At 40.2% G+C, this 26,090-nt stretch overlaps 1 protein-coding gene and 1 long non-coding RNA gene across 6 annotated transcripts in view; both read right to left on the reverse strand.

Moving 5' to 3' along the window:
• Positions 1-20,598, reverse strand: part of camta1a (calmodulin binding transcription activator 1a) — a 1,025,873-nt gene extending 1,005,275 nt beyond the window's left edge. For all 5 annotated transcript variants that reach the window (XM_069918585.1, XM_069918583.1, XM_069918582.1 and 2 more), the window contains exon 1: positions 20,508-20,598. In XM_069918585.1, coding sequence (XP_069774686.1) covers positions 20,508-20,532 — 25 coding nt within the window. In that variant the 5' untranslated portion in view covers positions 20,533-20,598. The remainder of the gene's footprint in view (positions 1-20,507) is intronic.
• Positions 1,498-3,632, reverse strand: LOC138754385 (uncharacterized). The gene is made up of 3 exons (XR_011351733.1): positions 3,482-3,632; positions 3,146-3,332; positions 1,498-1,698 (listed from the first exon to the last, which is right to left on the reverse strand). It is a non-coding gene; the product is annotated as an uncharacterized lncRNA (long non-coding RNA).
• Positions 20,599-26,090: the final 5,492 nt, after the last annotated feature.

A 26,090-nucleotide genomic window follows, 5' to 3' on the forward strand; every position in this document is an offset into this window, starting at 1 on the left:
ATTCAATTGTTTTTAGAATATCTGTATAAGATTAAAATAGTTTTAGATCCAACAGTATTTTTATTGGGTAGTTTGCAACCTCTGAAAGGCGGGATTAGGTAAGTTTCAGCTTGCTTTTGAATATTTAGCTTTATCCATAGCGAAAAAATGTATTGTTAGTACGTGGAAAGATACAAATATGATTGATATTAATAGATGGAACAATGAGATGAAATATTGTTAAATAATGGAAAAAATTACGCATGTTTTGCATGATAATTATAATTTTTTTATTAATAAGTGGCTGCTATACTCCAAATATTTACATTTCAATTTATATTGATTAGATTTTAATATGTATATTTAACCTTTTTTTAATATTCTTTCTTTTTTCTTTTTATGAAAGGGGGTCTTTTTTCTTTTTTTAAACATATTTATTTAAAAAATGTTCATGTTCATGTTTAATTGCTGTATATGTCATATATTATTTGTTTATTGAATGAATAAATAAAGTTTTTAAAAAAATAAATTACCACTCAACTAAAAAAAAGAAAATGTGCAGCTGATCAGGTAGCATCTGTGGAGAGAGGAAAAACCAAGTTAACATTACACACTAATGACTTTTCATCAAAAGCGGCCAACTGAAATTGATGAATTCAATATTATGTCTTGAGGGCTCCAATTCCCTTCATCTTTGGATTCAATGCAGTCACTCGAGCTTACATTTGGCTTTATTAGAACAGTGCAAGATGCTAAAGACAGAAGTCAGAGTTACAGTATAATGGAAAATTAAAGCTCAGGGACACCTTTGCAAGCAAAAAAGTATTTTGCAAAGTGGCCACTCCATCTGAATTTAGTGTACCCATTTTGGAGTAAGAGATCACATTGTGAGCACAAAATGCGCCACACTAAACTACAAGTTGTACATGTAAAATGCTGCTCCACCAACAAGGAGAGCTCAAGTCCATGTATAGTTGAAAGGGAAGAGATAGTGGAGGGGAATAAAAGAAAGATATTTCTGGCAGAGGCATTCCATAGAACATTGCAGAAATTGGAGGTTAATGGGATTAAAGATGAGGTTATGGGCAGCCCCATCCTTGCTAAAGGCAGAGGTTGACAGCAGAACATAGGAGCAGATGTATAGTTGAGAACCTTGTCAACTATGAGAGCAATTATGGAAAAATAAAACTATCTCAGGACTGTTGTGGAATGTGTTGTATGGAAGCTGGAATGACAGAGCCAGAGACACAACGAAAATTCAATCTTTACAAGAAGCAGAACAAGAGTAGCATTGTCAAGACAGCTGAGGGGCTCTGGGAACCTACAATATACTGCTGAATATTACCTACATTTTTGGTTTCAATTCATATTTCCAGCATCAGCAATCTTTTGCTTTTTAAACATTATTGGAGGCAAGGAAATAATTCATAACATTTACAGTGCAATGGCGAGAGCCAGCTCTACCAATCTAGGCCAATGGTGAAGCGTTGATTTGGTGTTCTTAACCAAATAGGAGATTCCACACCACGTGCATCAACATGGGACAACCATCCATTATGCAATCTCAGCTGTACACTGCAGACAAACACAGCATTTTGGTAAATCCTTCCTTACAATTATGATTCTCACAGCTATGCAGAGGTTCCACTTTGTTCCCTTCTGTCTCATTTCCAGTCCTTTGCTTCAATATCAGTGTTTTGAATTGGTCACTTCGAGATGCTAGAAAACATCAAGAAAACTCAAAGAACTTCACTTGGGAGTAAAGTCTGAAGATACAGTGGTTGAATTGAAAACAATGCTGGATAAACTCAGAAGGTCAAACAGTGTACTATACTTTATAGAGCAAATATAATAAAGATAAATAACCAATGTTTCAAGTTTATTTGAACTTCACTTGCTTAATCTGTTTGGCTCATATCTTCAATAACAATCGAAAGTAACTTCAAAGCAAGTGCAACTTCCGTGGGAAAATAAGCACCTGGAGAGGTCTGTGCCAAAAAATCTATATTACTGTGGCCTTTTCCTTAACACATGACAAAATCTATTGAGAAGAAAATGGTGAAGATAAACTCCCATCCACAGTGCACTCTCCATTTCAGTGGCATGCAACAAATGAGATTACACAAATGCATCTTAGTATTTTCCCCCAGGTTTCCAGAAAAATAATGAATTTAACAAAAGTAATCATGTTGGAATACCAAACTTCATGTTCAAAAAGCATTGGAAAGAAAAATGGGACCATCATATTTAGAAATATTATTTCCAACTAATGAGGATTTACATACATTGTTTTACTCTCAGTCAGCCACAATAACAAATGATGTCGTTGTTAGTGGCATGTTTTTAATCCAACAATGAATGGTACAAAAACATTCGTATCTCATCATCTGTTCACTGAACATCACACACTCCTCTGAAGCGTTTTGGTTCAAAACCTATATTGGAGTACAACTTAAAATTTAAATAAATACAACTTTAGAATTCAACTATGCAAAACAATCTTATAGTTTATATAATACAGTTTGCACCAACAGTTGGCAAAATAAATATTTTTGGTTGTTAATTCTTACATAATTACATACACTGCTGTGCACTGCAATGGTACACTGGAATCACTGTTCATTATAACTCACCCGTAATAATGAAAATGCCAGGAAAACTTTTCTACAATTTGATACTATAGTCAATAGCAACAAGAATGAATTAATTATTTCAAATAACAAAAGAACCATTAGGTGATGCTAGACTGTAAACTAATAATTCAAAATTTAAATTTGTTAAGGCTTTTGTTTGAAGGTAGGTAAGTGATGTTTTCATCTTAATAACGTTTTGGCTTGGCTTCGCAGACGAAGATTTATGGAGGGGTATCGTGAAACTATACATAATGAAAACTTCTTTCCTCCTTCCTCTGGCATGGCACACATTCCCTCCAGGTGAGGGAAAGGAAAGATAACCAAGACACCTTACCAAGTCAAATGATAGCAGTTCGCAATCAGTGACGTGCTTCTACCATTCTAATAATAAGCTCAAGATCAACATGAAATGAAGCAAACAAAATGAAAAATGACACTCCGGGAACTCAAGTTTTCTTATCACTGTTCAGAAAATTATCAAGGAAAGATTTACTTCAATTTGAATCTAAATAGGATGGGTTGGAAGAGAGTACCTCAAGTTCAAGACACTCATTCTGGTTTCTTTTCTTCTTCTTCAGCAGGTTTTGTCAAATTACAAGCTTCGCTTTCTTCCATTCTCAACATCAATCCCCAAAACGTGCTGCCACTGAAGACTCAGTGCTCACAAGGATCAGGCCTCAAAGCCAGAGATACTGGCTGCTCTTTACACCTACTGTAATGCTACAGAACAAAATTAGACCAAAGAACAGAAAGCTGTCATCAAGCTGTGTCTCGAATATATTTTGTTAAATGTGAACTGCTTTCTAAACAAATTGCAATCATGAAAAGCATCAACACTATTCGAACTTTGTAAATGTGATCAAACATACCTAACAAAATTTGGCATCTTCATTTCATGTATACAAAATACAACACATATCACTAGCCAAATCTGGGTACACAAGTGTAGAGATCCCCAAGTGTTGAGCTCCAAATATCTAATGCCTGCCCACCTACCCTAGCGAAGACATGGAGCCATTGTTGGAGATATTTTTCAAAATTATCACTGCTCATGACACCACAATTAAAAGAACATTAGCTATTCAAGCCTTCCGATTGAGACACTTGCATGTAAAGGGCATTATGAAACACGAAAACAACAGAGTTCCAATCAGAAACAGAAATGCTGGGCCATTTTTTATTTACGAAAGCAACAGCCAATTGAAACAGACTTCATCACATAATATCTTAGACCAGAAATCAAACTGGAACTTTGTCTTTGAGTCTTTCATATTCTTCAAGCAGCATATGATTAAGCAATATTAATTTCACTCCAGGGACACTTAATCTTCCTCTGGTACCAGTGCTGGCAGAAACTATATCATACAATTTATGTTTAATCCACAATGGCAATAATCTTCAACTATTCAGCACTTTAAAAGCTCATGCACCCACCGCCTTCCCAAAGGCCTAGGCTGAATGTGAAAATAAATATTTTCAAGCCACAACAGTATATAATATTCCCAAACTGGGACAGAACCTTGCAAGAGAGCTGAAGAAACTTCAAAGAATAAACCTGTACATTAGCTATCAATTTTGGCACCATGCAACTTTTTAGACATTTTTAAATAAGAAATTGTTTGCAAGCACTAATGTTGCCTTCATCAGCAAACCCAAATAGAGTTGTCAAATGTTAGACTAATAAGCCAATGCTTTGACCAACAATAATGACAATATGAATTGCATCTACCACGTATTCAAATCTGGAACTTGCAGAAGTTCACACCATTTATTAAACAGCTTAAAATGGATCTTTTACACTGAAAAGCCAAACCAGTTAGGTTTACTAAATGACAGGGTCTCATTTGTCCGTTGACCTCACCACAACCAATAGAGTTGACTATTAACATGCTCAGCTCAATGTCCATTCTTCACTGTCCAGCTTCCTTGGACTGCTCTTACCTGATCCCCCCGATTTGTTTCAATACTGCCTGGTCACCTTTTACATTGTCATCCTCACTTCCACTGCCTCTCCAAGAATTCACTTTGGCCCATCACTATATACACACAATTCCATCTGTAGACAAAAGATTTCCTCCCTCTCCAAAAATGTATCCGAAACTCTGCCCGCCCTTGTTTTAACTTGCATCATCTTGTTGATCAATTTCATGCTCATTCATTTGCACTGGCTCTTATTTAAATGTAGCAATCTTAAAATATTGTCTTATTTTCAAATCCCTGCTTGCCCTTTCCCATCTTCACTACTTCTTCTGGCCCAAATCTACAAGTTTCTCATACTCCCATTTCTTACCCCATGATCATCCCAGAATATAAATGTTCCATAATTATTTGTCATGTTTTTAGCCAGCAAGCTCCAAAACTTCCAAAACATCTTTTCACTTCCACTTTCTGCCTCTGTAACACTCAAAATGTACCACTTTGACAAAGCTTTTGGTCATCCACCCAATAAATTTCTTATATTGTAAAATCCTTTTTTGTGCATGTGATCATTTCAATTAAATGCAGTTGAATATCAAATTATTATACAATGCAAAAAACTAATTATCTCTCTCCTTTACTATTTTATGAAAGCCATAATCTACTCCAACAGATTACATGAGAATCTCATGCCTTCTCCATACTATTGATACTGACTCAGTTTCTTTCTACAACCTCATTCCTGTCACAAAGACAGCACGTTTCCATCTCATCTCAGTCTATTTGTCACTGGAATATTTATTCATTCACTCTGGCTACCCACCTTTATCCATTCTCAACTTCATTTGACCCAAAAATTCTGCTGCTTGGACCCCATCACACAGCAATTTCCTCTTACTCCATTATTCATCCACAGCATGAGTGGCAACTATAACCCTCACGTTGCCCATTTTTAAGTAGCTCAGGGTGAAGCTTAAAAATGGAAAAAGGCCCGTTGGAACATCGTCTCTTCCAATAAATTGCTCTAAATGTTCATTGTATTTCTTAGTTTCAACACTAGATGTTGCTGCCATTTTGAACAACCACAGATCAACAATTGTAATGTTATTCATGAAAATGTTTACCTCCATTAAAAACACTTTTACCTCTGTAAAATTTAAACGTAACAGCAGTGTAACAGGTCCTTTCATCCCAGGAGCCTGTGTAGTCCAATTACACACAATTGACCTACAACCCCCAGTGTGTTTTGAACAATGGGAGAAAACTGGAGTTGTAGAACCTTAGCACAGAAACAGCCCTTTTAGTGTGCGCTGAACCATTTTTTTTTAATTTTGCCTAGTCCCACTGACCTGCACCCAGTCCACAGCCCGATATATATCTCCCATCCATGTACGTCCAAATTCTTCTTAAATGTTAAAATTGAGCCCACATTCTCCACCTCAGCTGGCAGCTCATTGCACACTCCCACCATTCTATGTGTGAAAACATTCCCCTTCATTTTCCCCCCAAACTTTTCCCCTTTCACTCTTAACCCATGACCTCTGGTTTATATCTTGCCTACCCTCAGAGGAAAAGATATTTACATTTATTCTGTCTAACCCCTCATAATTTTAAATACCTCTTTCAAATTGCCCCTCATTCTTCTACACTCTAGGGCATAAAGTCCTAACCTGCTAATCCTTTCCCTGTAACTCAGTTCCTGAAGTCCTGGCAACATCCAGGAAAATCTGCTCTGCTCTCTTATTGATACCTTTTCTGTAGTTAGGTGACCAAAACTGCACACAATACTCCAAATTTGGACTCTCCAATGTCTTATACAACTTTCCCATAAAATCCCAACTCCAATACTCAATACTCTGATTTAAGAAGCCCAATATGCAAATAAGCACTCTTTACAACCCTATCCACTTATGATGCTACTTTCAGGAAATCATGCATCTGCATTTGCAAACCCCTTTGTTCTATGCACTCCTCAGTGCCTTATCATTCACTGAGTTTGTTAAATCTACATTAAATCCCATATGCCATTTTTTAGCCTATTTTTCCAGGTGGTCCAGATGCTTCTGCAAACTTTGAAAACCTTAATCGCTGTCCACTCCCTGAACTCTCCTTGCAGGACCTCCTCACCATTCCTACCCAGGTCGCTGGTCTCTTCATGGACCACAATATCTGGCTGCTCACCCTCCCCCCTGAGAATGCTGTGAACTCGATCGGAGATATCTCAGATCCTGGCACCAGGGAGGTAACATATCATCTGGGATACTTGATCTCTCCCATAGAACCTCTCATCTGTCCCATGAAATCCCCTATCATTTTAGCTCGCCCCCTCTTCCCTCAACCACAGGGCCAGTCTCCTTGCCAGAGACCTGAACACCGTGGCTTATCCCATGTATGTTGTCCCCCAACAGTATCCAAAGTGGTATATGTTATTGAGGGGAATGGTCACAGGGGTACCCTGCACTGCCTGCCTCTTTCCTTTTCTCCTGACTCATCCATCTACCCTCCTCCTGCATCCTTGGAATGATAGTGTCCCTGTAACTCCTGTCTATCACCCCCTCCAACTCCCAAATGATCTGGAGATCACCCACCTCCAGCTCCAATTCTTTAACTCAGCTTGTCAGGAGCTGCAGTTGGATGCACTTCTCTCAGATGAAGTCATCAGGGACTGCTGGCTTCCCTGACAATCCACATACTGCAAGAGGAACATTTCCCTGTCTTGGCTGACATTCCCACTGTTTATGACTTGAGGAACAAAATATATGATATCTAAAACCTGCCCTTACCTGTGCCTACATGCTGAATCATTTTTGTTCCTTGTATAGAGTGGCCCCTTCTTACTTCAACTCCTTCTATCCCTTGTTCTCACTGAAGACTGTTGAGCCACTCTGGCTCAGCCCATTCAGCCACTAGGGAAAGCCCACAGAATGTACAAACTCCTCACAGATTGTATGGGATTCGAACCCCGTCCTGATCATTGGTGCTATGTTGCACTAACCACTATGCTAACCATGTCGCCATTTAACTGCTTACCCCACTTGATTAAACATAGAGGAACCAAAAAGACAAAAAAAAACACAGGGGTGCCAAAAAATGTCAGATTCAGTGGGAAAATGAATACTTTTTCCACAGAAGTCAAAGGGAAGTGTGCTTATTTCATTTGTAAGGGATCTGTTAACTTGAATAGCGTATCTACAGGTTTACACATTGCATCATAACCATTAAGGTGGACACTTGGGCCATAAACTGTATTCACTGGAATGTTGGAAGACTGCCTTGATATTTTTTCCTGTTCTTATTTTACACACAGTTTTTTTATTTTGTACTGCTTGTTGAGAGTTTTTTTTTTAAAGTTTTATTGTATTCTTTTAAATTAAAGAGCAGCAGATGCCTACTGTAGTATATGAGCACATCAATAAACTACTATAATGTCAACAGTTAAACTGTTCAGAATATTATGGGCTCAGATGACCCCAAAACCAAGCAGCAATAGAAATTCACCAAGACAAATGTAACTTAAACAAAAGTTATTTTTAATTTTCTTTAAACATAAAAACAGAATCAAACATTAACTTATTACCATAACTTAACCCCCTTCTAATTCTAAGGACACATGTATGTAATGTGTGTAAGTTCAGAAAACTTCTTTGATTCACAGCCCAATCTCACTTCTCACTCCTCCAAGTTCACCAGAATCCGGCACACAATTTAACATTTAAGAATTTTCACCAAGCTCTGGCGTTTAAAGGCCATTAGTTACCGCTCAGGAATGTTCTTATTGTTGTTCGTTGGACACACACAAACTGATTCCTTCTGATCAGCCACTTCAGTGTCTTACTGAAGAAACTTGCCCCAACAGGGTTTTCCAAATGATAACCTCTTCTTCTGCAGGCCACCACAGAGTTCCTTTTGCTTTCCTTATTTCAGGAGAAACATTCTAGTCAGTCATTTCCTCTTGTATGGACCACAAGGGTTTTCAACTTGCTGAAATCAGAACTTACAACCGGTCTACAAAATGGAGTTTCAATCGGCTGCCAACTTCCCATGACTGCAGAAACCAGTTCTCCCTTTCTCCACACTCTTAGAGAAAGCTTGTTTTTCCTCCTCTCTCCCTCTGCTTGCAAAACCACATCCTTCTTAGAACAGCAAATTGCAACCAGACAGATTGCGGAACCAGACCCAACCTTTTGATTCCATTCACTGTGGCTTTCAAAACAATAATCCATTTACACCTGACTTTGAAATTCTTTAGCAAAGCAGTCGCCTTGTTTTATTGTCTTTGCAAAAGTTCTCGGTACCTGCCTGACTCACTTTCAGCAAACCTTTTGCATTTTAAATTAGATCTGTTTTGTGAAGTGTTGTGTTTGTGACCTACACTACCCTCAATCTATCTCCTCCAAAAACAAATCTATAATACAATATATGATAGGATGAGAAAGGAAAACTGATAGGATATGATAGGATGAGAAAGGAAAACTGGTAGCAAAAAATGAGGAAATGGCCGAGGCATTGAACAAATATTTTGTGTCAGTCTTCACGGTAGAAGACACTTCCAGCATGCCCAAGTGCGGAGTTAAGGATGCGAATGTTGGGGAAGGCCTTGATAAAATAGTTGTTACAAAGGAAGTAGTGATGGAGAAACTAATGGGACTAAAGCCAGATAAATCACCTGATCCTGATGATATGCATCCAAGGGTTCTGAAGGAAATGGCAGAAGTTATAGTTCATATGTTTAAAAAAACTCTCAACAATGGTGGTCATATACCAAAATTCCTTGGATTCTGGGCAGGTCCCGCAGACTGGAAGACAGCAAATGTCACGCCACTTTTTAAGAAGGGATGTAGGCAGAAGACTGGAAATTATCGGCCAATTAGCTTGACGTCTGTAGTTGGAAAAATGCTTGAAGTCATCATTAAAGATGAAATAGCAAAACTTTTGGAACGTAAGGGTTCAATCAGGCAGACGCAACATGGTTTTAGAAAGGGAAGATCTTGTTTGACAAACTTGTTTGGTTTCTTTGAGGATATAATGGGTGCGGTGGATAGAGGGGAACAGATTGATGTTGTATATTTGGATTTCCAGAAAGCGTTTGATAAGGTGCCACACAAGAGACTTATCAGTAAGTTACAGGAAAGTGGAGTCTGGGGAAGTATATTGGCCTGGATAGAAAATTGGTTGTCTGACAGGAGGCAGAGAGTCGGGATAAGTGGGAGTTTTTCAGGTTGGCAGAGAGTGGTAAGTGGGGTGCCGCAGGGGTCAGTGTTAGGCCCACAACTGTTCATCATTTACATTGATGACTTGGAGGAGGGGACAAAATGTGGTGTAGCCAAGTTTGCGGATGACACCAAATTGAGTGGAAGAGCAAATTGTAATGAGGATGTGGAGAGTCTGCAGAGGGATATAGTTAAGCTGGATGAGTGGGCAAAGTTCTGGCAGATGGAGTACAATTTTTGTAAGTGTGAGGTTATCCACTTTAGCAAGAAAAATAAAAGAGCTGAATATTATTTAAATGGTGAAAAACTACTGCATGCTGTTGTGCAGAGGGACTTGGGAGTGCTTGTGCATGAATCGCAAAATGTCAGGTTATTAAGAAGGCAAATGGAATGTTGGCCTTCATCACTAGAGGAATTGAATTCTGGAGTCGGGAGGTAATGTTGCAACTGGTTGGGTGTTGGGTTTTTCCTCCTTTGCCTTTTGTCAGTGAGGTGGGCTCTGCGGTCTTCTTCAAAGGAGGCTGCTGCCCGCCAAACTGTGAGGCGCCAAGATGCACGGTTTGAGGCGTTATCAGCCCACTGGCGGTGGTCAATGTGGCAGGCACCAAGAGATTTCTTTAGGCAGTCCTTGTACCTTTTCTTTGGTGCACCTCTGTCACGGTGGCCAGTGGAGAGCTCGCCATATAATACGATCTTGGGAAGGCGATGGTCCTCCATTCTGGAGACGTGACCCATCCAGCGCAGCTGGATCTTCAGCAGCGTGGACTCGATGCTGTCGACCTCTGCCATCTCGAGTACCTCGACGTTAGGGGTGTGAGCGCTCCAATGGATGTTGAGGATGGAGCGGAGACAACGCTGGTGGAAGCGTTCTAGGAGCCGTAGGTGGTGCCGGTAGAGGACCCATGATTCGGAGCCGAACAGGAGTGTGGGTATGACAACGGCTCTGTATACGCTTATCTTTGTGAGGTTTTTCAGTTGGTTGTTTTTCCAGACTCTTTTGTGTAGTCTTCCAAAGGCGGTATTTGCCTTGGCGAGTCTGTTGTCTATCTCATTGTCGATCCTTGCATCTGATGAAATGGTGCAGCCGAGATAGGTAAACTGGCTTTGCGGAAACTGCCAAAATGTTTGGCCTGGAAGTCAGCCTGAAGAAAACTGAGGTCCTCCATCAGCCAGCTCCCCACCATGACTACCAGCCCCCCCACATCTCCATCGGGCACACAAAACTCAAAACGGTCAACCAGTTTACCTATCTCGGCTGCACCATTTCATCAGATGCAAGGATCGACAATGAGATAGACAACAGACTCGCCAAGGCAAATAGCGCCTTTGGAAGACTACACAAAAGAGTCTGGAAAAACAACCAACTGAAAAACCTCACAAAGATAAGCGTATACAGAGCCGTTGTCATACCCACACTCCTGTTCGGCTCCGAATCATGGGTCCTCTACCGGCACCACCTACGGCTCCTAGAACGCTTCCACCAGCGTTGTCTCCGCTCCATCCTCAACATCCATTGGAGCGCTCACACCCCTAACGTCGAGGTACTCGAGATGGCAGAGGTCGACAGCATCGAGTCCACGCTGCTGAAGATCCAGCTGCGCTGGATGGGTCACGTCTCCAGAATGGAGGACCATCGCCTTCCCAAGATCGTATTATATGGCGAGCTCTCCACTGGCCACCGTGACAGAGGTGCACCAAAGAAAAGGTACAAGGACTGCCTAAAGAAATCTCTTGGTGCCTGCCACATTGACCACCGCCAGTGGGCTGATAACGCCTCAAACCGTGCATCTTGGCGCCTCACAGTTTGGCGGGCAGCAGCCTCCTTTGAAGAAGACCGCAGAGCCCACCTCACTGACAAAAGGCAAAGGAGGAAAAACCCAACACCCAACCCCAACCAACCAATTTTCCCTTGCAACCGCTGCAATCGTGTCTGCCTGTCCCGCATCGGACTGGTCAGCCACAAACGAGCCTGCAGCTGACGTGGACTTTTTACCCCCTCCATAAATCTTCGTCCGCGAAGCCAAGCCAAAGAAAAAAGATAAGGTACTAATGAGACCACACCTGGAGTATTGTGTCCAGTTCTGGTCTCCATAATTTGAGGAAGGATATACTGGCTTTGGAGACAGTCCAGAAGAGGTTTACCAGGTTGATCCCTGGGATGAAGGGGTTGACTTATGATGAAAGATTAAATCGTCGGATTGTATTCGCTCGAGTTCAGAAGAATGAGAGGAGATCTTATAGAAACATATAGGATTATGAAGGGTATGGATAGGATAGATGTAGGAAGGTTTTTTGAGCTGGCCGGGGAAACTAAAACCAGAGGACACAGTCTCAAGATGCGGGGGAGTAGATTTAGGACAGAGATGAGGAAAAAGAGTTTTTCCCAGAGAGTAGTGAATGTTTGGAATTCTCTATCCAGGGAAGTGGTTGAGGCTGCTTCATTAAACATATTTAAAATTTGGTTAGATAAATTTTTACATGATAGAGGAATTAGGGGATATAGGGAGAAGGCAGGTAGGTGGAGTTAGGTCATAAATTAGGTCAGCCATGATCTTATGAATGGCGGAGCAGGCTCGATGGGCCATTTTTGGCCTACACCTGTTCCTACTTCCTATGTTCCTACAATCTGTCACAGGTCATATAGTTATTTTGATAGAAAGTGAATGTTTAATGGCATGAAGATTTAATTGGTCTAAAAACACCATTTTTCTTGTAGTGTAACTGGTTGAAACTTCCAGGCTTAATATTGTTCAGCCTGTGACTCCTTATATTTTTTCCGTATGTGGCCAACAACCAGAAAAAATTGGCCACCCCTGATCTACAACATTTAAGTGTCCAAATGAGAACTTGAATTGCATAATCCTAGAAAACTCCAGCCCAAGGGCTACAAGATAGGATGAACTTCGACATGTCCCCACTGATCAGCATGGATGTAGTAAGCCAAAATGTCCATTTCTACACTATATGTCTCTACAACTCTCTGATATAGGCGCCTATATATTCTTAACTCTAATGGCCATTTAGAGCAAGCCACACTTCAATTCACAGCCATTTTATCGAAATAACCGAACAGAATTTTGATCCCATATTTTGATCCCATATTAATAAAAGAATGATAATATACTACCACATTAGAACAGTACTTTACATGCTTGAAAGAAACTGGAAAGAAATTGGTACACCTCCTATATATTTGCTTTCCTTCATCTTCAAAGCAGCAGAAATCATATTTTGGACAAGCTGAAGCAGTTATTCTGAGAATTTGTTGCAGCATATCATGTAAATTGTACTCACTACATGTTCTCATGATGGAAAGAGTTAGGTAGTGAATGGGGTCAAATTAATCAAGCCAATTTTTCTGATGGTGAACCTCAAGTGGTACTGGAGCCATATGCATCTAGTCAAATGGCGACCATTCATACACATTTGCTCGTGAACCTTGGGCAGTCACATTGTGTATCAAAAGCTGTAGATTATTCTGCCTTGGACTTCTTTTTTGCAACTGCTGGATACATGATCCAGTTGAGTTTCTGGTCAAGGGTAACCCTGGGATGGTTAACATTAATATCATGCCTCTGAATATCAAGGAGAGATCATTAGAATCCCTTGCGAGAGAGTGTCTGTCTGGCCCACATACCATAAAAATGTTACTTGGTACTTTTTAATCCCATGCCTGAATATAGTCACACTGCATAGTCTTGGTCAGGTGCATAATCCATGCACCACAAATGGAATTACACAATGTAATCAGTAAACTTCCCCCTCTGACTTTCTATTGGGGTGAAGGTATCAGAACAACCAAAATCCCTATTCTTGTGCTGGAAAGAACTAAATCAATTTCTCCAAGCTGCCATGATGCCACATTGGATCAAATGCTGCCTTTTCATCAAGCATGGTCATTTCCCTCAACAAAGCTTAAGTCAAAGGAGAGAAATAGAGATGAGAGATCACTTGTAAGCAGCTAATCGTTGAACAAGTATTATTTGACTCCACCACAAATTATTTTGCTGATCCTAAAATAATAATTGGGAAGAATATATTAACGTTTATTTTAAGGACCACTTCAACCCCAACAATGTTCCATCTCTCTTCTCCTTTATACCTGACTCAAACCTTTCTTCCAAATAGCCATTCTTCCAAATAACATCTTTGATTTGGCCTCCATTTTTTTCAACCATGAAGCATACTGAGATATTAAATTTAGGTAGTCCTCACTTCTGACCTATGCAAGTTACCATCCACCCACAATTTTATAAAAATTATTAAAACTACTATACAAGCACTTTTTAAAAAAATACTGTATACGGTGATCCCCGCTCCCGGCAGCAGCGAGGGGTCCCCAAGTTATGACCAATTTGAGTGACAACCAACTGTTGGTCTCCATTACGGTTGTAAGTCGGGGACTACCTGTACACAATACAAATACCTGGAGTTATTTCACATTTCTAACAACATACCAATTGGTGAATTTCTGCAAATTTAACAATGCAACCTGTCATCATATCTGTTCAATTTTATCAGTGATGCAGAATAACTCACTTTTGAGCATGTGTGAGGAAAATAAACTATACGACCATAAATTTTGTATTCTATAGAAGCATACCAACAAGGTTATACTATTGCATGTTACAAAATTATGTTATTATTAATCTTTATGATAAAATATATACATTTCTTAGTAAAGTTACTGGGTGGGTTTGGACAGGGAAAGACACATCACACATTCATGTTAGCAGATAAGTCTTCCAAAAACAAAGTGTCTGGTAATTCAAAGTCAAGCAGAAGCCATCAAAGTCTTTTCTTTGTTCAGTTAAAAGCCATGAAACTGGAGGGATCGTTCTATAGCAATACTTAAGCCGATGAATGTTTACTGGAGAAATACCTGTGTAAAAAGAAAGTAATTTGCTTCATGACCTGTGGAGACAAGTCGGAGACCACTATCATGTGTTGTGTTTTTAAACTTAAGAGTCAGTGGTGATGCCATGTCATCTGATTGGGGCACTTCAAGAAGACATCTTTAATATTGAATCATGCTTAATCTGAAATCAGAGGTGCAGTAACCTTCAATTAGAGAGGTACTTCCTTGGACAGATGAGGAACACAGAAACAGTGGCTTCGAAGAAAAGGGCCACTTTAACTGTCTCTTTGTCAAGAGAGGGAAATTCTGCATGTCCATTTGTAATGATCACTTCATTACCTGGGTTGGTGAAATCATCGTGTGAAATACAAGTTCCGCAACTTCCAATGAAAAAAAAAGTCATTCACATGAAGAAATATTTCTCTGAAAACAAATCTTCAATTCATGAGTTGGAAAACTTTTGAACAGCAGTTTCAACACAAAATATCTCCAAGACTGAACTTTAAATTTGAATCCTTTGTTCAGAATTGTGCCTAAACTGCAATGGTTTGGGCTCTGCCACACTCACACACCCGTAGAAACTTTGGCACATAGTGTGATTAAGTTTAGAGTTAAGTAATATTTTATATTATTAATAGTCATTAATAAAATTTATTGTTTTGAGGATACTATTGTTCTGGTGAATTTCTATTGCTGCTGGTCTATCTCGTAACACATCGTAAACTGATAACATTGAAACAATAAAGGACAAATCTTGCAGACCACGTACTTGATTATGCAAAGTATCGTTTTACCAGAGTTTTGGTTTCAACCACATGAATGGGTTCTACGGAAAACCTAGGCTCCCATTCTTCTTTCTTATCAGCCAAATCCAAATCAACATCCTAGGAAATAATTTTTTATGAAATTTTGTGAAAGCTTGCAGCTCATCCAAGAGCTTTCACTTCAAAGATTGTCAAATCTTGGCATGATATTCAAACAATGGGAGTTCACATTTCAAATTAGTATCGCCCTCTTGTGTATATTTTTTTAAAAAGACAAGAAATTTGGGGGCTGGGGGGAATAAAACAACTTACCCCAAAGGAGGCAAAACCAATTTTACTGGCTTAATGAGATTCTCACTGACACCAATAAACTCAGATCAAATGGAGAATGGACCTAGAAAATTCCTGTCTTCTACAACTCAGATAAGTAAATGGCGATACACTCAAATTAAATGCTGTCCAAGATATTCTCTTGGTAAGAACCAGAAGAATCAAGTAGCATGGCACATCCTGCTGCAATAAGAAAAGCTTCTTCCAGAAGATATTGTGGTGCGCTGTTAGTCAGAATCAGACACAAGGCTGTTCAACAGAGTTTAATCCACAAAGACTTCCACAGAGCCAGGCTGGCTGTGGCTGCAGCAATGCTGTGTGAGGCCTCGGGAGGCCGGCGCAGGCTTATATCCCGGAGGGTGATTGACACCCGACCAGGTGGGGCTTGATCCATTCAGGCTGATTGATTGACAGCCGGCCCAGTGTTGTCCTGTCCCCTTACTCTCCAGCAGGTGCAGAGGTTGCCCCCCCTCTGCAGTAGGCCAGTGATGTACCACCACAGATACAAAACTACAATTAATGATCAGCATTAAAAACAATTGCTGCAACAGTAAGTATTAATTTTGATAGTTTGTCAACTGTAAATTTTACAAATATGTAAAATTGGTGGGATCCAGCAAGGCTAAATAAATGTCAGGATTGAATTCCCTTGAGTGTCTTGTAGCCCCTTGCATATTGTCACTCATGTATTCAATATTACAAATTGTAATATTACACTTTGATGATTTTCTGTTCAAAATAATGAAAAATCTTTCAAGAATTTAGCTTACCAACCACTTGTACTGGGGTGAGGAGGAGAACTGCTTGCAGATGCTAAATTACACCCAAATGCCAGTCCCAAATAGAGAAATTGCAAAAATCAATGACATCAACCAGCATTATGAACTCTAAAATCAGTTTCAACACGACAGAAATATATTCTCATCATTATATCACTTTATGACACAAGTAAATTTTAACTTTTCCTCTCTGTCAGTGAACAAACCAATTCATAAATTCTTAATCCATAAAAATTATACACTAAATTTCCAAAGAGGTTGACAGGATTTCCTGCATAGGCATAAGTATGACGATGCTACATCGATACATCTGCATTTTCCTGCCATTGGACATCACTAATCCTGTTACTGGAATGTTTATTGCAATATCAACTATTCATGAGAAATAGAAGAAAAATTGGACTATCTAATCCTTCATGGGCTGTCTTCCATTTAATCAGATATTTTACCTCAACACCACACAAACTCAAAATCCATTATTCCCCATAATACCAAAAAAATTGCCATCAAAATATCTGTATGGAATGTACTCATCAACCAAGTATCGACTACCTTTTGAAGATAATCCCAAAGATTTATTTTACTAAAGTGGATGCCCTCACTTTATTTACCCATTTTCTTTTTAATCTAATATGCACTCACCCTTTTTCTAAGCATGCTGCAACCTTCACCCTTCCCCACCAATGCACATTCTCTTAGCAATGTGTATGTCACTCAGCTTTGAATTATTACACATACCGGGGGCATAGTTAATGTAAATTGGGCAGCACAGACTCATGGGCCAAAATGGCTTTATGTCTAAATTTTTTTCATTTAAATTTAGTCTCCCCATCCAAATTATTAACAGAAATTAAGAACAGTTAGGACCCTAGCACAAATCCCTTAATGCTCAGTCCAGCCACCAAACTCAAAAAAAAAAGAAATCCTACTCCTCCCTGCTTGTTACTCAATTCTTTACCCAGTTATTTCCCCAATTTATCTCCACCAATTTGCAACTGGTATGTTGGTACTTTACTTCGCTTTAAGGCCCAGGTTTTGTTTTGAATAAATATCCTTCAATATTAGATCACATCATGATCATTCTTCCCCAAAAACTCCAATCATCCAGATTAATTATTTTGCACTACAAAACACTAGAAATAAAATGATCATTAATTTCACCAATTACTCATCATTCTGATCTTGAAAATTATTTCAAAAACAATCCAAAAATTTCCCTTACACATCATTATTGCCAATGTTATTTGCCCTGCCAATATGTAAATGAAGGTGTGCCAGAGATCCTTGCTCCATCCACCTCTAAATTCTTGACTTATACAATGCCCTGCATTACTAATATTATTTGGAGACTGCCAGCATTATTTTCCTCTAGCCTTGTCTTAGATCCACCAGCATTTTGTCTCTACAGTCTATAGCCATTCTGCATCATAAATACTTTGGAATCATCACACTTCTGTAATGGCCATTAGACCATACCCATTTATTTGTATTGTTATGAATGCTAAGAGTATTTGGTTAGGGAGCTTTCAATCTCATCCTTTTTTTTAATGTTTCCCCCTGCACTGGCTTGGAATACCTTCTTATATTTGTATGTTTTGTTTTTCCCCAAATTCTGGTTACCATTACCCTTGCTTCTACCCTGTCCCATCACCTTGGACTTTGTATTTCTCCCACAGAAAAACACTCTTTAACCACATCAAAAAGCCTCATTTACTTGACAAATTAAAAACAATGGCAAAACTATGCCACCCTCTTTATTTGATTATGCCACATTTAAAGAAGAATATGCATCCTGAGTGTAAAATAAAAGTTCAAATGCACTTGCTCAAGATTTACAGACTCCAAACATACCATATAACCATTTACGGAGCGGAAACAGGCCATGTTGGCCTTTCGAGTCTTCACCGTACACTAAAGTAATATCAAAGTATTAGCTAAATTAGAATTTTTGGTAACAAACTTGACTCCAGGGCTTGTCTAATGTTTCAGTGAATTTTGTTTTCTATTTTATTTTGAGAAACTTGAATTGGCCAAAGTCCATCAGGCAGGATACCAGCAAGGCCAAGTTGAGTTGATCAATCAAACAGTGATTAGATCTCACAAAATTTGGGTTTTAAAAGCATTCAGATTGCTTGAGTAAGGGAATGCTGAGGAAGGCGAGTTCCACAATTTTAAAATCCAAGAAAAGCATCAGCAAAAGAGGAAGTAGTAGTAAGTGGGATTGGCAACCTGGAAGGTACTGTACCAGAACTTTTTTCTAACATTCTACAAACAATGCCTTCAATTGTTTAGTGTGCACTTTTTTTTTAAATGTGAAACAATGACAAATAATTTTCTCCTTTATTCTTACTCTGTCAGTAGTCTTGCCTTATTTTCCAATGCTGCCATCACAACTTGAAATAAAAGTTTACTTTCTCACTTACTTTCATTTTTTGTAAACCCCAATAATGCAATTACACAAAACAAAATTGTCAGAAAGGTAAAACTACTGGGGGTTCCTTGTATTGACAGCTTGAATGAAATAATAGTCCATTTGATTCATTGGCATTGTTGTATGACAAAAATACCATAAGCTGTTTAAATGCCAACAAGGGAGAGCAAAAGGCATACAAAGTATGATGCCTGGTCCTCCTGTTGAATTCAATACATCTTGTTTCATGAGGTTCAAAAGCAACAATTGCAGAACAAAATTAAGCGAGCAGCCGAAGTAGACATTATTATTTCTGATGGGAGTCTACATTTTTAGTCAAAGCATTCCAAAAAGTGTAACGAGATCGGGTTTCCAGAAACAATACCACACCTTGCCTCCAATGGGTCCAAATAAAAGAAAGGCTCTTCTGAACAGAGCTAGGCTTCATTGGCATCCACCTCATGTATTACTTTGAAGAACATCATGCTTTGCATGTCAAACAGCAGCTCGAAAACACAGGGTTAAGGCTGCCACCTTCCAGTTTAAAATTTCCCCCCAAAAATATACATTTTCAAAATGTTGACAATTCACAAAGCACTAATGAGATTTCCCCCTATAATTTAGCACTCAATTTAGTGAATGATTTCTATTTGTCAGTGGGCACAAGAAAAAAAATTCAGCCCAAATAATCATGGCATGTTAAAAATTGATTTACATGCGACTGTGCATCACTTTCGTTAAATGACTGAAAAGAAGATCATTTTGGCACTATTTTCCAGCAAATTTCTACCACTAATAAACTGATCTACTGACATGTCACTTGATAGGTTTTACTTCATCTATTAGTTTATTCAGGGTTCATTTCAAGTCGTAGAGTCATGATTATCTGTTAACTCAATAAATAATACAAAATAGCAGCTGAAATATAAGCAATACTTTCTCAATCAATTCAGCATTTTCTCTGTCCAAATATTTTTTTAAAAAGAAAAAACTTTTCCCAGGAATGGATAGGAATTGGTGTCCAAAACCACTGACAAATCTGTCAATCAAGCAACTTCGGGAGCGAAGCTCCAAATATTATTGGTTTCGGATCTGCCTGGGTTTCGACTGAGCCAAAGCCCCCCCACCCCCTCTCAGAGGGGCAGTGAGCGAGCTATTCCGGAGCCCGTTGCTCCGGGTGCACCGAGGTCTGACAGGGGCGAAGAGGAGTGAAAGCACTTTCGCCCCGGATAAACAATCCGTTACCGCCCTCTCGTGGAGTTTGCCGCCAGCAGAGAGCAAACAACCTTGCCTGTTTGATTTTTTTAAAATATTAATTATTTTTTGCCCTCTCCCAAAAAAGTGACAGTTTGCCGAGGGCGAGGAATCGCATTGGGCATCCGCTCGAATTGTGCGGGGCCACTGGTTGCCCCCGTCCCCGTCCCCCCACATAACGGTTTGCAATATTTACGAGAACCCGTCTTTGCTCCATTTGCAAGCGCTTCACACCCCCCTTGTCCTGTCAGGTTCGGCTTTTTTTTTCCCCGTCGTCCGGCAGGTTGTCATCATATTTAAATATTAAACATCACGGGGTTTCCCCCCCACACACACGCTTGTTTCTCCCACCCCCTCCTCCTGAGCCCCTTACCTTCCGGCTTCTTTTCGGCAGCCATTTCAATCCCCCACTTACATCCCTAAACCCGACCGCCGGAGAAACCGCCGCTCAACCAACCTTGAGCACCCGGCACACAACTACCCCCCCCCCCCCCTCCACAACTCCTCCTTCCCCTCCAATGGCAGGCCGCTCCATTGGGCCGACCGTCCCACCTTCCCGCCCTCCTGCCTTTCGGATCGACCTGCCATTGGTGCAGGCGCACGCCCGTCACGGACCTGCGGGCTTCCGGTGATCGGGTTAGGTTGTGACCGCCCAGAAAGGCGTCTCGCGTGCCTTGCGGGCGGGCGCGCGCTAGCGCGCGCGAACCTGGATAAGGAGGTTGGGGGGGGGGGAAAAATCGTGGCGACGCGAACGCGGAGTGGAAGGTAAATCTCGTGAGATTTGGGCATTTTACTCCTGCTCCCTTGTCTGAAAATAGTGACGAGGGATGGCAACAAGAAGCAAAATGGAGCATAAATGCCAGCACGATTCAGGTCTCTACAATAACTACCAGCAAAATGCAACATGTTTTATTGTACACTATTGCCGAATTCCCCTCTAACATCATCCTGGAGGTCACCATTGGGCAGAAAGTCAATTGAACCAGCCACAAAAGTGCAGTGGCAATGAGAAACTGGCCTCCTGACATCTTCTATGTGCAAGGAGCATGATGAAAGACTTACTGATGAGTGTGGCACTGGCAAACATGCATGAAATGGGAGAGCATCCCAAAATAAGCATTTCCTCCACCAGCAGCACTGAGCAGCCGCAACCTGGATGTAATGGTATGGACTGAATATGGTTCAGGCTGGCCCACCCCCTGATGACACTCTTACCCAGACTCCTCCCTTGGGACCCAGGCCATAAAGGTCGGGCCACCTTTCCCTTCCCTGCACTTCCCTAGTCTGGATCGGGGCCAGTTCAAGTCTTCTGTGCAATAAAGCCGAATATTCCCCTCAAGTCTTTGTCATTGCAATTATTGGGGCAATTGATAGTGCCCAACAATGTGTATCTCGAGAATACAATGCAGGTACTTTCCAATGCTGCTTTGACACCTATGGCCTCCAGCAGCAACAAAAAGGCCAACTGGAGCAGGATCCCCTCTGAAGTGTACACCATCCTGACTTCTCTGAATCATTCCCAGGCAACAATGAAGGTTTGCAATATATTTCCAAGTACCTTCATCAGAGCTACCCCTCCACCATCAGACTCCTCAACAATAAACTCAATCAAGGTCTCTTATTTTTGCTCTTCATTGTTTTGTTTTTCATTCTCTCTGTATCACAGTTTGCTTACATTGCTTTATTTAGTCACGTGTGTACACTACCGATAAGTGGAAATTCTTCCAAACCTACTGGAAAACAAAAATAATCTCATGCTTGTGTGTGATCTTATGTATGTACCCTGACAATAAATCTGAAATCAGAATGACTCCAGCCATTCAGAAAGGTAGCTCACTAATGATGCTCAAGAGGAATTGGGGATGGGCAACATGGCCCGTGATGCCCAATTCTGGGTAATATTTACACCTGTGATGCTGCCTCAAAATGAATTTCATAACATAATCAAGACAATGAATTCTGATTCTGAAAAGAGGAACAGGCTTCAATTCCTGATCTTCGTTGTCTTTTTCTTCATGTTTGTCCATAGGTCTATTCCTCAAATACTCTTAACATCCCTCTGCATCTCTGCTTATTCCTCAATCAACCTCTACACCTTCATTCTGCACCTTGGTACCCTGAATTTGCCCAACATTCTTCCCTTTCTCAAGGCACCTTGCCTTACAATGTAGTACTTTATCTCATCTTTTGCCAGGACACCAAATACATTTACCAATGAGACCTGTAGTTCTCTTTAACTTAATAAACTACTTGTGATGCAAACTTCACCCTGAAGGGAACCAAATATTACATTGGTTGGCCTTCAAGCTAGGCTCATCCCTAGCTTTCATTTGCTTGCCATTTTAATTCCCTGCCCTTGCAAATTGTGGCTTATGTAACATATGGGATGTACTTTTTAAAAAAACTGTGTTCTCATGGGTAAAATTTGCTGAACCAGATTGCCTGTGCAGTCATTTCCACATCCAACATATTATCCGTGAGAATTTCAGGCACTTACTGCAGGATCCCACCACCAGACACTAAATCTCCTCTCAGCCTTCTGCAGGTACCACTTCCTCCGTGATTCACTCATCCCTTCCCACCCTTTTCCCTGCCCCCCAGCACCTTCCCCTGTGCCCACAGGAGATGCAACATTTGCGCGTACACCTCCTCCCTCACCACAGTCTGAGGCTCCAAGCAACACTTCACTTGTATAATCACAGGACTTATTAAATGCATTCAGTGGTCCCTTTGTGGCATTCTCTACATCAGAGAGACCGATTGCAGACTGGGAGATCACTTTGCTGAGCACCTCCTCTCCATCTGCAACAACAGCCACCTCCTAATATCCAATCATTTCAATTACAAGTCATGCTCCAAGGCTCACATGTCTGTCCCTGGCCTTATGTACTATCCAACTCTGACCACCCGCAGATCGGAGGTGCAACACCTTCTTTTCTGTCTGGGTACTCTCCAACCAGATGGCATTAACATTGACTTTTCTACTGAACCTGTTTGCCTTTTCTTTCCCTTCCACCTTTCCTGTCCTTCCAGTTCTCCCCTCCCTTCCCCCTTACCCACCCAGCCATCCCTCCTCCTCATCATTGCTACTGTTCCCTCACTCCTTTCTCCACTTATCATCTCCTACCTTTGCCACTTTTTTGTTTAGACATCTGCTGGCATTTTCTCATATCTTAATGAAGGATTCAATCTCGAAATATCGGTTATGTATTTTTACCTTTGCTACATAAAGGACACTGTCTGACCTGCTGGGCTTCTCCAGCATTTTGTATTTTTATTGCCTGTACAGTCATTAGCACACTTTCTTATTTACTAAATCTCTTCTGCTTTCAAACAAAATTCTTTAATTTGAATAACTACTCCGATTGATAGTCTGGATTCATAAAACCATCAAATTTATACTCCAAGCCAGAAACACATGGACCAGCATTGTGAAACAATGGGGTGTTGATTTGAATGAGGAAGAGCACAATAGACAGAGCTGCTGGTTTTCTGAGCAGATAAACCTTAACCACATTTTGAGATACCTAAGGTGGATAAGATGAGTGAATTGAACATCTTAAATTATACCCTGGACTATCCATGAAAACCAAATTTACCCCATCCAATAATTAAACTGCAAACATTACAATTTATTTGCTCACAGCCCAGCACAAGAAAATCTACTGATACTCTCTCAGTTAACTTATAATTGTTTGCAGATGATATATTCGAAGGACTTGCTCATCAGAAAGTGGAATCCAAAAGAAGCTGAGGAAAGGCTATAACGTGGGATTGGGTTAACTTTAATAAAGTACATTGGGACGTGCAAAGCTGTGGAGCTTTCCAAAGCCAGAAAGGTTGGATGGCATGCACATGCAATTATGCGACAAACGTAGAACATGGAAAATGCAGGTGAAGTGCAAGTGTTGTAGTTATATATAGCAAATATATAACTGTGAAAAAAAACTGTGCATGATGTGCATTGGAAAATCAATTCTACCAACAATGCACAAAGAAGAAGACATTGAAAGTTCAGAGTGTGGCTGAAATGAAGTGTGAAGTGAAAGAGACAGGGAGAGATTCAAAATACTTAGCATCGTATTAGATTAACTGTGTTGAACGAATACCCAATAAATGTATCGACGCGAAGATGTTTGTGCAAGAGTAATCAATGACATTTTCACTTGAATCAGGAGCAAAATATAAAGTCCTCCCATCAGTTTCAAGGCAGTGCAGTTAAACCAATGAATAATGTGTTCTCAATGTTCTACAACATTATACTGATGTTATTTGGAAGGTTTTCTCTGAAGGTGGTGTGGTGGTACACCACTGGCCTACTGCAGGGGGCAACCTCTGTACCTATCCTAGGAGTGTAAAGGGACAGGACAACACCTGGCTGGCTGTCAATCAGTCGGCCTGAATGGATCAAGCCCCATCCGGTCGGGTGTCAATCACCCTCCGGAATATAAGCCTGTGCCGGCCTCCCGAGGCCTCACTCAGAGTTGCTGCAACTAGAGCCAGCCTGGCTCTGTGGAAGTCTTTGTGGATTAAAGCCTGTTGTACAGTCTTTATCTTTGTGTGTGTCTGATTCTGGCTAACAGTGCACCACAGGTGGTGAACTAAATAAAAAATAAGAGAGCCATTATGCAGATTTTATCATTCTTGACCAGAATGTTGCCACGTCTCTGTAATGGTGGTCAAGACTATTCTTCTGGATCCAGATTTCAGATTTATTGTCAGAATTGCCACTTATTGATAGGGCAAAATAACTGTACTCTACGTACACATGTAAACAAAGAAACATAAACAAACAAACTGACTGTGATCCATTTCTACACTGTAAGACCAACAAGTGGGCATTACACCACACTAGGGCTACTGGACTCTTTTATCAGGTGTGCTCTACATCCATGGCTTTTCTGCTGGTCCAGCGCTGCACTCTAGGTCCAGGCTCTTTTACTATGAGTAAAACCCTTGGATCTCTGGACTGTACTGCTGGGAAACCAAGTCTCCATCCTAGGATTAGGAACTCATTTATTGCAAGATCTATTTAAATCCCAAAGGGTTGCTGATCTCTTCCATTGGAAGTGCACCCGACAGAGCTGGTGGATCTTCTGATGGAAATCCAGCTCATTACCTGGATCCAGAGGACTGTACAGTAGTGGTTCTTAACCTTTTTTTTTCTAAACACATACTATCTTAAATAATCCCTTACTAACCACAGAGCATCTATGGCATGGTTGATCTGTGGTTAGTAAAGGATTGCTTAAGGTGGTTTGTGAGTGAGAAAAAAAGGTTGAGAACCACTGGTCTAGAGGTTCTTCTACTGCTGGTGAAAGTTATTTCATGGAAGAAAGAAATCAAAGTTTAACACTAACTTGTCCTAGGTAAAATGGAACAGTTGAGAGTGCACCCTCTAAGCTGTGTACCTGAGATTCTAATGGAGAAATTTAAAGCAAAGTTGGAAAGTCTGATTTGCAGAAATAGTAGACCCTGTTGACATGCCTACTGTCAGATATTAGCTCAAAACAGCAAGCTGAAACATCAATGTAGCTGTAAAGAGAGCTACCATATGAAGATTTTGGAAGATCTTTTTCCAGACCTGACTAAGGCAAAAAAAATGTCATTATCCTGAATGCAAAAAATACATTCTAGCATGTAGAACCAGATAAGGAGAGCGCTTATTTAAGAACATAAAACATGTTGTGAGGGTCTTCGATATCATGTGTAACTGTGGTTAATTAAGTGTTAAGTATTAAATGTTTAAGGTGTAGTGGGGTGGGTGGAGGGAGGGGGATAGAAAGAGCTTGAACTCTGCAGAAAACTTTATATAGTCTAGTAAATTGTAGTCAATGCTATTATTGTAAACATTGACACTGATAATGTTGATAATTGTTTTGTTTTATTTGGAAAATCATAAATAAAATATTCAAAAGGAAAGAACATTAAAAATAAGAAAAAGTAGCAGGAGTCG

Source organism: Narcine bancroftii, chromosome 2 (genome assembly GCF_036971445.1).
Source record: "Narcine bancroftii isolate sNarBan1 chromosome 2, sNarBan1.hap1, whole genome shotgun sequence".
Taxonomy (NCBI): Eukaryota; Metazoa; Chordata; class Chondrichthyes; order Torpediniformes; family Narcinidae; genus Narcine; species Narcine bancroftii.